This window comes from Periplaneta americana, chromosome 14 (assembly GCF_040183065.1).
Source record: "Periplaneta americana isolate PAMFEO1 chromosome 14, P.americana_PAMFEO1_priV1, whole genome shotgun sequence".
Taxonomy (NCBI): domain Eukaryota; kingdom Metazoa; phylum Arthropoda; class Insecta; order Blattodea; family Blattidae; genus Periplaneta; species Periplaneta americana.
The window spans coordinates 2195585-2208463 of NC_091130.1; the positions used below are offsets into that span (position 1 = coordinate 2195585).

The 12879-nt window shown below is 37.3% G+C and overlaps 2 protein-coding genes across 2 annotated transcripts in view; one reads left to right on the forward strand and one right to left on the reverse strand.

Moving 5' to 3' along the window:
* Nucleotides 1-1064: 1064 nt before the first annotated feature.
* On the reverse strand, nucleotides 1065-6646 carry Vap33 (VAMP-associated protein 33kDa). The gene is made up of 6 exons (XM_069844819.1): nucleotides 6463-6646; nucleotides 5832-5984; nucleotides 5399-5502; nucleotides 3111-3287; nucleotides 2921-3022; nucleotides 1065-2843 (listed from the first exon to the last, which is right to left on the reverse strand). The coding sequence occupies exons 1-6, from the start codon at nucleotides 6518-6520 to the stop codon at nucleotides 2673-2675; spliced, it is 765 nt and encodes a 254-aa protein (XP_069700920.1). The 5' UTR covers nucleotides 6521-6646; the 3' UTR covers nucleotides 1065-2672.
* A 118-nt stretch (nucleotides 6647-6764) lies between these two features.
* Vps4 (vacuolar protein sorting 4) overlaps nucleotides 6765-12879 on the forward strand; it is a 35676-nt gene continuing 29561 nt past the window's right edge. Inside the window, exon 1 of the mRNA XM_069844818.1 lies at nucleotides 6765-7345. The gene's annotated coding sequence lies outside the window, so the exon portion shown is untranslated. The remainder of the gene's footprint in view (nucleotides 7346-12879) is intronic.

Genomic DNA, 12879 nt, shown 5'->3' on the forward strand with positions numbered 1-12879 from the left:
TGGAATTAATGTTCCTAATTATGTCAGGTGAAGAATACAATGCGTGCAGTTCTGTGTTGTGTAACTTTCTCCATTCTCCTGTAACTTCATCCCTCTTAGCCCCATATATTTTCCTAAGAATCTTATTCTCAAAAACCCATAGTCTCTGTTCCTCTCTCAAAGTGAGAGTCCCAAGTTTCACAACCATACAGAACAACCGGTAATATAACTGTTTTATAAATTCTAACTTTCAGATTTTTTGACAGCAGACTGGATGATAAAAGCTTCTCAACCGAATAATAACAGGCATTTCCCATATTTATTGTGTGTTTAATTTCCTCCCGAGTATCATTTATATTTGTTACTGTTGCTCCCAGATATTTGAACTTCTCCACCTCTTCAAAAGATAAATTTCCAACTTTTAACAAAAATATAATATTTGTGTTATTAGTGAAATGTTTTTTGCTTCTCCTGAAAAGTTGTGAAAAGTGACTTAGTTCCTTTTAGCTCCAATGATTCAATTTCTCTGTGACTTCGTGCAGTTAAGTTCCTCTGAAGCTGAAGTTTGTGTTTGTGAATTTATTCTTTGCAGCTGAGTGACTCTGTGTGCTTATGGATCAGTGATGAACAGTGTCACGTGACATTACTGTACACACACAGGTCCTTTCTATCAAGACGTAGCTGTGCCTCTTAATGAGGTAAAGGAAGAGAAGTCTGGGAAGAGTCGTCAAACACTGGATGGAGGCCACACGGTAGGACGAGGACCAGACAGTTTCCAAAGGACTGACCAAGTTTTAACTAAATATGCACATGCAAAGCACTGTTGTGTGTGGTTTGCTGCCGAGCCAGTCGCCTTGCCGCTCCTCTGAAGTCAAAATATTGGTGAGTTAGGAGTTTTTCACGGTGGTTGGGTCCTCTTGGCTATTTAAATTCGTGTAGTGAAAGGATTGTCCTTACTGGTTGCATCTCCCGAAAACAACCAGCAAGGAGTTCTCTTCATTTTGACATCCCCTCTCCCCATTTACTACAAATCCTTGAATCTGTCTGACTGAAAGAGTAAGGAGTGGAGAAATGAATCAACAATCCTAATTTTCTGTTTTATTTACTTAATACCAATGTTTAACTACAGCTAAAGAGAAGTATTACTCCTGTCAACATTAAATTATTAAAAAAACAAGTATTATATATTATTGAGACTGTACAAATAATAGAACAAGAAGTCCACGCTTCTAGGTTAAAGAATCGAAAGGAGCAATAAACGAGAGACTGTGAAAAGTTGTCAAACACTCCGGAATGGTAGCACCAGGCTCGCAGCTTTACCAATGTGTTGACATCCCCCAACAAAACAAATTCTACAGGTGGCGTTTGTTGACAAGTTTACTTTCTAGGTACAGATGATTAAAACATATAGTATTCACCTCCCCCCCCTTTGGTGTGGCCTATAATCGCAACAAAAAAAATCTGAATTTATATTATTAAACTACTTGTCTGTGAATTAAGGCATTGCATTGAAAAATGTTTAGTGTACATAACTACCTTACATTCACGAGATGGACTACCACAAAGTGAATATTATGATTCTCTCTTTAGGACTGGATGGTGAGACTTGATGAAAATTCATGAAGCAACGTTCATTCTCTTCCCCCCCCCCTCTCTCCCTCTCTTGGCGTAGCCCCTCCTTTGTATGAAGTTCTGCTCTACGTGAAAGCCGCATGCATCTCTAAAACCATTTCAAATCAGCAGAAAAACACAGCATCAAGCGACCCTCATTTGTTCAACACAGTGTTTTAAGGTCATTCCATTTTTATTTCATACAGTATTAACAAAACCATGAAACTGTGATCTCGTGCTAAATCCAAACATGAGACATTTGCTGGTCAGAATTATGAGACATCTCTTGCAGACTCAGACAAGGCCATAGAAATCGTTGTTTTTATCTTGCCGCTTCTGGACCACCAAATGTCATGTTTCAGGTTTAACTGTACAGAAATTTAAATCATGTAAAAAAGAACACTAGTTTTAAATACAGAGTGGGTTGAATCCATCCCAGAGTAGTTTCATAAAATGTCAGTCTCTTTACAATCAAGGTATGTAACAAGTATGTAGAAACTGGGAATACTAATACATGAGAAAAAAATATACAGGAAAGAACAAGCATTTGGATGGTGTGATCTCGCTGCCTGGAAAGCTTAATCTACTTATGAACAACTCTAATTTGCTTCACACAGCCCAACAAGTCTAGCAACATGTTTAAATTAAAGGTGCACTTTCCTCTCGTACAACCTACGTGCTACAGATACTCTGCTCTTGAATTTTGCCCTATTTTCCATATACAACACATTATGTACAAACATTGGTAAGCCATTCGATGTGAGTTGCCTACACAAAGTTAACATAGTCAAAAGTTTGGGGACACCTCCGAATGGCAAAGTGTCTTGGCTTGTAAACAATTATTAGAGATTTTCTCTCTCCGATCCCGACTTCCTCTCTACGTACACGAAAAGAAAAACGGAGGGTCAAAAGCAAAATAATGTACAAAAAAAGTATAAAAGAGAGGATGCGTGACAGGAGACAATGTCACAGTTATCAAGACGAATTTATAGGAGGGGATGCGCGCGGTCCAAAGAGTGATGGGTCAGAGAGGAAGAGGGGAGGAGAGCAGCACACACAGACTGACTGCGGGGCCTCGGCATTCAGAGCAAGAACTTGCCCAGGATGATGCCGATCAGCCCCATGACGAGGGCCAGCACCACATACATCATGGGGAGGGGTGCCGGAGCCACCACGGCGCCAGATGCCAGGATGGGCGCGGACGAGTCGACAGCGGCCACGGCAGCCGAGCGGCGCAGTCTCAGGAGCTCCTCCTGTGGGCAGAGAGCAGAATGTCAGCCGCCGCCAGCGATCGTCCTGCCTGGACTCGGCGCAGACCAACAACACGCACCTTGAGCTGCAGATTCTCTTGCCTCAGGGAGCTCTCTTCTTCTCGCAAGTGCTTCACTTCTGCGGCGGCCTTCATGAGTTCGCCCTCCACGATGGTACTGGGCTGCAACAAGAGGCAGGTCGTGTAAAACCAACAGCACTCGCGTAGACTGGAAGCTCTCTCTACTAGCACAACATGCCCATACCGGTACCTTAGGGGAAGACTTGGCGCCGTCCCCAATCCTCTTCGCCTTCTCCTCGTGAATGGCTGGAGATGCATCTACATTGTTTTCTTGAGGTGCTGTTGCAGCTGCTGCAGGGTCCACTGGCATTTCGAACACGCACTTCAGTTTTGAGTCCATCAGATTGTCTGGATTTACGTCTTTCCACTGCGGGCAAAAGGGCAAATACAAAATGTTATAACAGCAGATCAAATGCGCCCAACAGACATTCAGTTTCCTCTTATTTGTTGAAAAAATATCTATTCTCACACTTCAAAGTGAAATTTCTGAATCGAAATATTCCTCCCTACAAATTCGTAAGTCTATCACTTCAGTTCCAGGTTGTAACTTCCAAATTATGGGAATATTCTTAATTGCAAACATACCTGGAAACTCAGTAGGCCTAAATAATGCTTCGTACTAGAATTGAAGTTAATAAACTTAATACTTTTGCGTATTGGCCTTTAAAGAACTAGATACAGTCAGAACAAAGGCAATAATTGAAGGAAAAATAAAAGAATGCTTGATCAATTTATTCGCAACAGTTTGCCAATTCCAACAGAAATCTTACAGCAAATTCATATGACAAACTAAACAGAAGGAGCTGTAATTGACAAATGGAAGCCCAGGATGATGATTTTATTGATTTGACAATCATTACTTCCCTGATTCTGTCATGCCCGATGACTTGACTTCTACACTCGCATAGCTGATTAGATATACAAAGAGATATTACAGGAAGCTTTATTTGCTACTCAGTCAAATATTTTCTGAATATTCGTGAAGGCCACCAATGAAATGGTTGGCACAGTTACATTCCATACGTGAGTTGCATAGGCCCAACTCGTTTCATTTTTAATGCCACAGGAGTTACAGAAGTTTTCACTTTACTATGAATGTTACAGTAAGGGAGGCAAGTGTAAGGCACAGAGTTAAGTGCTGAATATTGACAGCAGTTGCGACTATGTCAGCTACCAGTTAATTAACAAAACGTATCTCAGATCGTAAATGACGCGTCCTTCGTGACATTCCTTGCAAGAGTAGGAACAAATTTGTATTGTATTTACCTATTTACATTCCATGGTATTCGTACATCACTTCACAACTAGAATATGGAACATGCCAAATAAATCTTAATAGTACTACAAAGTATTAATTATAGTCACAGTCTAGTTGAAATATATACAGAAGGATTTTACAATATACTAGTACAATACAAGGGGTTAGTATTGATACTTAATACAAGACAGAAATATCCGTGCAGTGTTGCTGAATGTTATAAATTCACCTACAAGGCTCATTCACAATGAAAATTAAACATAACGTAAACTTTAACTTAACGTTACAGTAAAATCAAGAAATCATACCATCATTCACGATGGGAACAGCAAACATACTGGGTAACCATGGAAACATAACAACGACGTCATTTCCTCATATTCTGTCGTATACTTCAGCGCTCCACGATTGTGTTCTGTTTGCAATTCACGTAAGCATAAGCATGAAAGTTTGGAGTTTGCAAACTTTCGTGTCAACGTCTTATGGTAATGTTTATGTCAATGCTTATGTGAATCATTGTGAATGATCCCATTTGGTAGCCTGGGCGCAAACTTCTGTGCTTATGTTACGGTTATGTTTAATTTTCATTGTGAATGGGCCTTTCTTTTGTCGAGTATTTATACTATGAACTGTTGAATTAGTTGCAAAGTTTAAACGATTACATAGGAGGGAGTTTATTAATGGAAAAATATACTGACAAGCCATGGATATTATTTGTACACATACGTCAACAAACCGTAATATTCCAGAAGATTACTGTCTAAATACGTTTACGCCACACACTGAATGTTTTAGTATTAATTGTGAACAATTATTTGAACTTTCTGTTTCTCGGTTATATTCTACTGAACTGCATTTTAAACCCTGTAGCCTATATGAAAATTCTGATGCGCAAATTCATATAAAGCCTAACTATATAAACAGAAGGTAAACATTCCTTTAAAGCGTCAGAATAAAACTGTATTTTCTCTGTATGTCTACTACAGCAAATACTGCAAACAATCCATCACAACCGTTACTTTTCTCGATTTTTCCTTCATATTATCAAGAATTTATCAATTTTAAAAGTATTTTTCAAAAGTCGGATAAGTCCACTGAACCTATTAAAATACCGGTAATTAGGTCGCACCACGACTAGGCCTAGGCGCTGCAGCGTTTCTACCTAATTTCCATTACTTACTTAGTCTTACATATTTTGACATAACAAATTTAACACATACCAATGAATCCATATTTATTTCTCCGTCAGGTGCAATCATTGTTTGAACCATAAATTTATGTTTATTTTTTTCGTTAGGATCAAAATCAAACGGTTGTAGACTAACTGTAAACAAAACATACAAGCAAACAATTAGTACTAATTGACAAAATAAGATAGTTTCATCATTAAATATGACATTTTGCAACAACTTCATCAGTCAGGTCCTTATGACAACACAGTAACCTGCTGTCAGGCAGGATTCAACATTCACGAATAAATTATTTAACGGGTTTGATGTTTATTTAAAAAAAAAAACAGATAAATTTATGTCGTATGAAATTCTGTTCCCCAATGGATAGAGCATTTCACTTCCTTAATCCATGCTCATATTAAAATTATGCTCCAAAATTTGTTACAAAATCAATTTTTTTATTACGAAAGCATCGACTTACCTGCAACATCAATTACTCCCTTTGCATCCAACACTCCTGAATTTGGCCTTACACAGTATTTCTTTGGTGCTGTTGTTTTAATTTTAAAACACACTTTCTTTTCAGATGGATTTGTTAATTTCATATATGAAGTGACAGGTGATGTAAATGGACCTGAAATTCAAATTCAAAGAACGAGATGCTAGTTTTCTTGCGAATAAAAAACACACACACACACACATTGCTCACACATTTTTCCCTTAAATTACGGCAACTTATCTTTATCGGAATATGCTTATTACACATAAAATTACACGGTGCGGTTTAAATTGAAAAGGTATTCACTGTGCAATAAAGATCAGTGATTGATTATAATCTGATGTGCAAGTCATGTATTTAAGAAACAAGAATGGCACTAGCTACAACACTGCTAGGTTAGTGTACCAAGCATGTGTTCTGAGTTAATTTACCATATAGTGGATCATGCGAGCAGTATATTACGCCTACTTTTGTAAACACTAGCTCATTATCTATCAATCTTGAAATAGAACTTCGAGACTTCGGAGCCTATCCATAGGCTACTACAGGCTTGGCCAACAGTCGTCATTTAGATACATCGGTGGCAGTTTAATCAATGCGTTTCTAGGCTTACCTCGAAATTTTAGTTCATGTTGGGGCTCTATAATTAATACTTGTTCTTGTTTTGCCATAATTTTGTCCTATATAAGGCTTAATGGAAGCCAAATTAAAATATGTATATCCCCTCACAAATGGCTTCAATTCTAATCCCGGTACTGACGACTCTCGTTTTCTAATAAATACGCATGCGTCACGACGGAAATATGGCTACATGATATGACGTCATAGTAATGGAACTACATTATTCAATTTAAACATTTTATACAAATGTAATTGAACGTGGATATTTATAAAACTTGGAGAACACGTATTTAATTTCAAATATTATTTCAATGAGATTAAACTTTAACTTATGTAGGAGGATGTTGCAGACTGTGTAACATTCGATATTATTGTTTGTCGTTTTGTTATTTCTAGTTGAATGTTTGGCATTAAATGAAAGCTACAACATTATATTTTGTATAAAATAAGTTTAATTGCTATTGTCAGGTTCAAATCAGGGATCGTAGTCCTGTTTATTGCAGTATTGTTATGTCATTGTTGTGTTAAAGTACCATGAACACGGTCTTGACGTAATTTGATTGAAGAGGAAAATAAGTGGGTGCGCTGTAATTTTGTTGCAGGCCACTAGAATTGTCATACGTATTTTTGTTGCTATAACTAATATTAATAATTTGCAGTCATAAGATACATGTTCGTAAATGTACTAAAAGTTGCTGGTTTCAAAAGATAAGCTTAACTTCATTTTACCTTAAAAACGGAAAAGGAAGAGGTTATAATTGCAGTAACGTACCTGTCAGGCGGCGAACGTAGAGACTGAGTCACGAATGAGGTGGAATTTGTAGGCTAAGAATTAAACTAATAGGATTACTTCATCGCTGCAATTTATATTTACTGTGAGTATCTTTATACAATGTATGAAATTCTTGTAATAGTATTCTTGCAAATGTCATACCAAAGTTAGGTTAAGTTACTTTACGAGTTTCAACTAGGCCAGTATCGAAGGTGGGCAGTGTTATCAAATCACAGTTTAAAATTTGTTTATTGTTTCATTAGAATTAATGACCATCATAAATGTTCGTTCAAGTAAGTGAAAGGTTATTTTATTATTACGAGAATTTGCAGCAGGATGCTAATCAAAAGGTGCTGCTAAAAATGTTTATTAGCTGTTTCGGGTAACCTTGTATAGAGATAGTGTTTGGAATTAGTATAATTTTGTTTCTTGCATGTAATTGATTGTTAAAAAATTATTATATTGCATTAATTAATATACAAGATGATCAATACATAGTAAGTAGGCTCTACACATCATCGACGTGAACTTAGATGTTTATAACTTAAAAGTAGAGAATCTTGGAGCGAGATTGTCCTTTATCAGTGAAATGTATGCTGAACATTTGTACTGAGTTTCCTCACAAGTAAATGAATGTGTACGGTATGTTGAGCAAGCACTGATTCAGTAGCTATCAAAAAAAAAGTGAGGGCTCGATAGATTGGATTTAGTTTTATTTAGAAAGACTTCTTTTTACTTTATGTTAATTTCCTTCACACGTGATGATTGATGAGATATCAAAACAATGTTAACTTAAGTAACTTATTTCGAAATCGTCAAATAGTGACATTTCCCAGACACTTGAGAAGTAACATTATAGGCTCTCTAGCATACATTCGAAGTACCCATTCTCCATTAATTTTAATGTTCTATGGTTTCGTTAAAATTTTCTCTCTGCTTTAATCATTTCAGAATTATTCTAAAATTGGGTAAACATCTGTTGATGTATTAATCATGTCCATCCAACCTGATCACTTGAAGTTAAGTTAGGCCTATCCTTTTCAAAATTAACATTTATTTCGATATCCTAGATTGACCCAGACTTATGTGAATTGAATGTACAACTCACTTTCATGGCATTTACAATTCATTTTTCTTAATACTTCTGTAGAAGGCCTCTTCAGTGTTAGGTTAGGCTTTTCGTTTGGAACATAATAAGTGAATGAGTCACTGATCACAAAATGACAAGCTGGTCTGGTTATTATGCATGTTAAAGTAGATATTGTGTCTTGTATTACCGGTACATGGTAGTAGCCCTTTGACACTACATGTAGGAATACATTACCACATTTTTGCTATTTAACTGTTGCTGACATTGCCCCCTGCATGTGCAGTTTCCAACTTGTTGGATGTTCCGACCTTTGACATGGATTTGATGAATATAAAATGCATGTGCCCTGATATAAGATCTAGAAAATAAATCCTGAATGTTATAATTTGAGACTGAATAGCTGGCTGGACACTCACTGAGACATTGCTGTAACAGACTGACATGGCCTAATCCATGACGTTGATGATGATGATGATTTCAGACTCAAATTTAATTCTTGTTGTTCTTGGGGCTGGTTTCACATTGACAGGGCCACCAACAGAATGTAAGGGCCCCTATGCAATACTGTACTCGGACCCCCGTTGAAAAAAGTAACAATTACAAGTTACCAGTTATTCTAACCATAATAATTATTTGCAAAATAAATAAAAGATAACCCCATACACAGATACGAACCTAAAAATATACACTTTTATTACGTTGAAAACTTTTAGCAAAGCTTCACATTAGCACAATATATTACTTACTTACTGGCTTTTAAGGAACCCGTAGGTTCATTGCCGCCCTCACATAAGCCCGCCATTGGTCCCTATCCTGAGCAAGATTAATCCAGTCTCTATCATCATATCCCACCTCCCTCAAATCCATTTTAATATTATCTTCCCATCTACGTCTCAGCCTCCCCAAAGGTCTATTTCCCTCCGGCCTCCCAACTAACACTCTATATGCATTTCTGGATTCGCCCATATGTTCTACATGCCCTGCCCATCTCAAACGTCTGGATTTTATGTTCCTAATTGTGTCAGGTGAAGAATACAATGCGTGCAGTTCTGTGTTGTGTAACTTTCTCCATTCTCCTGTAACTTTATCCCTCTTAGCCCCAAATATTTTCCTAAGAACCTTATTCTCAAACACCCTTAATCTCTGTTCCTCTCTCAAAGTGAGAGTCCAAGTTTCACAACCATACAGAACAACCGGTAATATAACTGTTTTATAAATTCTAACTTTCAGACTTTTTGACAGAAGACTAGATGACAAAAGCTTCTCAACCGAATAATAACAGGCATTTCCCATATTTATTCTGCGTTTAATTTCCTCCCGAGTGTCATTTATATTTGTTACTGTTGCTCCAAGATATTTGAATTTTTCCACCTCTTCGAAGGATAAATCTCCAATTTTTATAGTTCCATTTCGTACAATATTCTGGTCACGAGACATAATCATATACTTAGTCTTTTCGGGATTTACTTCCAACCCTATCGCTCTACTTGCTTCAACAAGAATTTCCGCTTTTTTCCTAATTGTTTGTGGATTTTCTCCTAACTTATTCACGTCATCCGCATAGACAAGAAGCTGATGTAACCCGTTCAATTCCAAACCCTCTCTGTTATCCTGAACTTTCCTAATGGCATATTCTAGAGCGAACTTAAAAAGTAAAGGTGATAGTGCATCTCCCTGCTTTAGCACAATATATTATATTCATTAAACATTATTTCTAAACACCTGTAATTTCTAACTTGCAGTCCAATATCAACAAACAACTCTCCTTGACGTCATTGATGAAAATCATCAATTATGTCATCAAAATTTAAAGACTAGCAAGATTGCTCTCGAGACTAAGGAGGCCAAGGTTACTCAGTCGTTCTTGACACATTGTTTATCTGAATACATTTTTTATTTCCTTCATTTTGCTGAAGAATCTTTCAGCATCAGCAACTGTCAAAGGAATTGTACAGAATATTCTAATGGCTATACAAATATTTGGAAAAAAACTGTCGAATTTGAATTCTCTCAGGCTATTTTGGAGATTCATAGGTTTCAGTATGGTTGGCCCTAAATTAGAGGCATGAAATGATTTTAAATATTTCGGCTCATCATTGATCTCGTTGTTAATGTCTTCATAATATTTTTCACGCAGTCTGACACCCATATTACACCTGTACGCCTGTACTTGTCCATTGTGCAGTTAAACTATAACCGGTAACACTAATGAACAGAATTTACGAGACAAACGACAACAAAAAGACGAAAGTTTCGACACGAAACATACAATGTACTGAAAAGGAAACATGATCCTGCGACTTCTATTTGGAGGAGTCCACTAGCATATTGTGGTGGGCCAGCAGAGGTTTGTTAGTTAAAAAGGACAGGCCAATAAATGATTGAACGTGTTCGGTACAAGCGACGAGAACATAGTTCAGGCAAATGCCGAGGCCCTCAAGTGTGTCGGTGAATGTTAATGCGGAAAACCGATATTCTATTATATAAAAGTCAAATATTTACATATGAAGTGGTAATTTGTATTAATTCTACTATTCTTCAGTTAATATGTCAAATTTATGTAACAAATGTTCTTACAAAATTTTATACTACCGGTATGTATCTATTCATGATAATAAAAAGTAATCAGACTCACTTAATCTGACGGGCCCTTATGCAGTCGCCCCCTTTGCCCCCCTTCTCGGCGGCCCTGCACATTTATACCAAATTTTAATATTTTTCATGGTTTCAAATTACGAACAAGATTGTGTAGCTGTTGTATGCATAGCAACATGGCATGCCAGGTTGACGTCAGCAATTTCTTATGTACTCACCCCATGCTGAAAATGCCACTGTCCTTTTCTGTACCTGCTTAACATGTCCTCCATGACTTAGGAGTACCTATTGAGTGGAGGCAATACCCTGCTTGACATGTTTTGAGGTGCTGTGCACATTCTCTTTGAACCCCCAAAGATAAAAATCACAGGCATAAGGTCCAGGAATGCAGGGGGGGGGGGTCACAGATTAACACTAATGACTAAGGAGCAGATTCCTATGTAATTAAATATTTTTGCGTGTGATAAAACACAATTAACAAATATATTATTTTAATGTACTGAAGTACATATGATATTTCCATGCAGATATTCTGCGTCATCATACGATGAAAGAGTAATGGAACGGAGAAAAATTCTCTCCGGCACCGGGATTTGAACCCGGGTTTTCAGCTCTACGTGCTGATGCTTTATCCACTAAGCCACACCGGATACAACTCCGACACCGGTTAGAATCGTCTCAGATTAAGCTCCAACTCTTGGGTTCCCTCTAGTGGATAAAGCACCAGCACGTACAGCTGAAAACCCGGGTTCAAATCCCGGCGCCGGAGAGAATTTTTCTCCGTTCCATTACTCTTTCATCGTATGATGATGCAGAATATCTGCATGGAAATATCATATGTACTTCGGTACATTAGAATAATATATATGATATGCGTACGGTGCTTATTCCGTCGGATCCCGGCCAACTAGTCACTCATATCGAGTGCACCTCAGCACATGTGTGGACTTCTGTCCTGCGTTCATAGACATCTATGACGTAGTGCAGAGGGCGGCCGCTAGAGGGAACCCAAGAGTTGGAGCTTAATCTGAGACAATTCTAACCGGCGTCGGAGTTGTATCCGGTGTGGCTTAGTGGATAAAGCATCAGCACGTAGAGCTGAAAACCCGGGTTCAAATCCCGGCGCCGGAGAGAATTTTTTTCCGTTCCATTACTCTTTCATCGTACAATTAACAAAGTTAAAAATTCCGAACATGAAGTTTCAAGTTTAAAACCTGAATTTTATTTCACATAAAAACACATATTTTCACAAAAAAATGATGTAAATACATATTTTCAGGAAATCTATTATAAACACATAAATCTTGGAGTTTTTTTACTAAAATAATTTTTTTACAAGAACTTTTAAACATTTTAAAACGAAATCAATTATGTCACTCAGGAGTACGTTATCTTTTTAAGAATTCTTGGTTGCTTCGTGTTTCTAAGCGCTGTGTGTTGTATCCGTGATCCATTTTCGTAATAGTATCGCCTCAAGTTCTGAGAACTGCTAGGCAGCATATCAGTGTTATTATTAGAGAATAAATTAACATGGACAAGGAGGAGAGATCTTGCAACACATAATTAGGAATGTTTATTGTTGCTGAAGATGATTTCATTCCACTCTTTGTTTGTGAAACACAACAGATAAGAGCTCGGGTATGAACATTATTTAATTTAAACAAATCTCTCGCCTCTCGCTCATGTCCATCAAGTAAGACAATACGTCTTGTTGTGATTCCCTGTTATCGGGCTTCGTCAATCGATATCCTTCAAGATATACTGAAAGATGGTTGTTTAAAAAACGATTTGGCTTTCACATTAGCAAATCTAAGCTTTTTGTGTGGCTCCATAAAAAAACTCAAAACATCCAAGATCCTGTTGTCTGAAACAGGGAGGTGCATGCCGTGAAAATTAAACTAGACTTGCTACCAGGTTCAGAAGTACAAGTACTAAGGGACAAATTCCAGAAT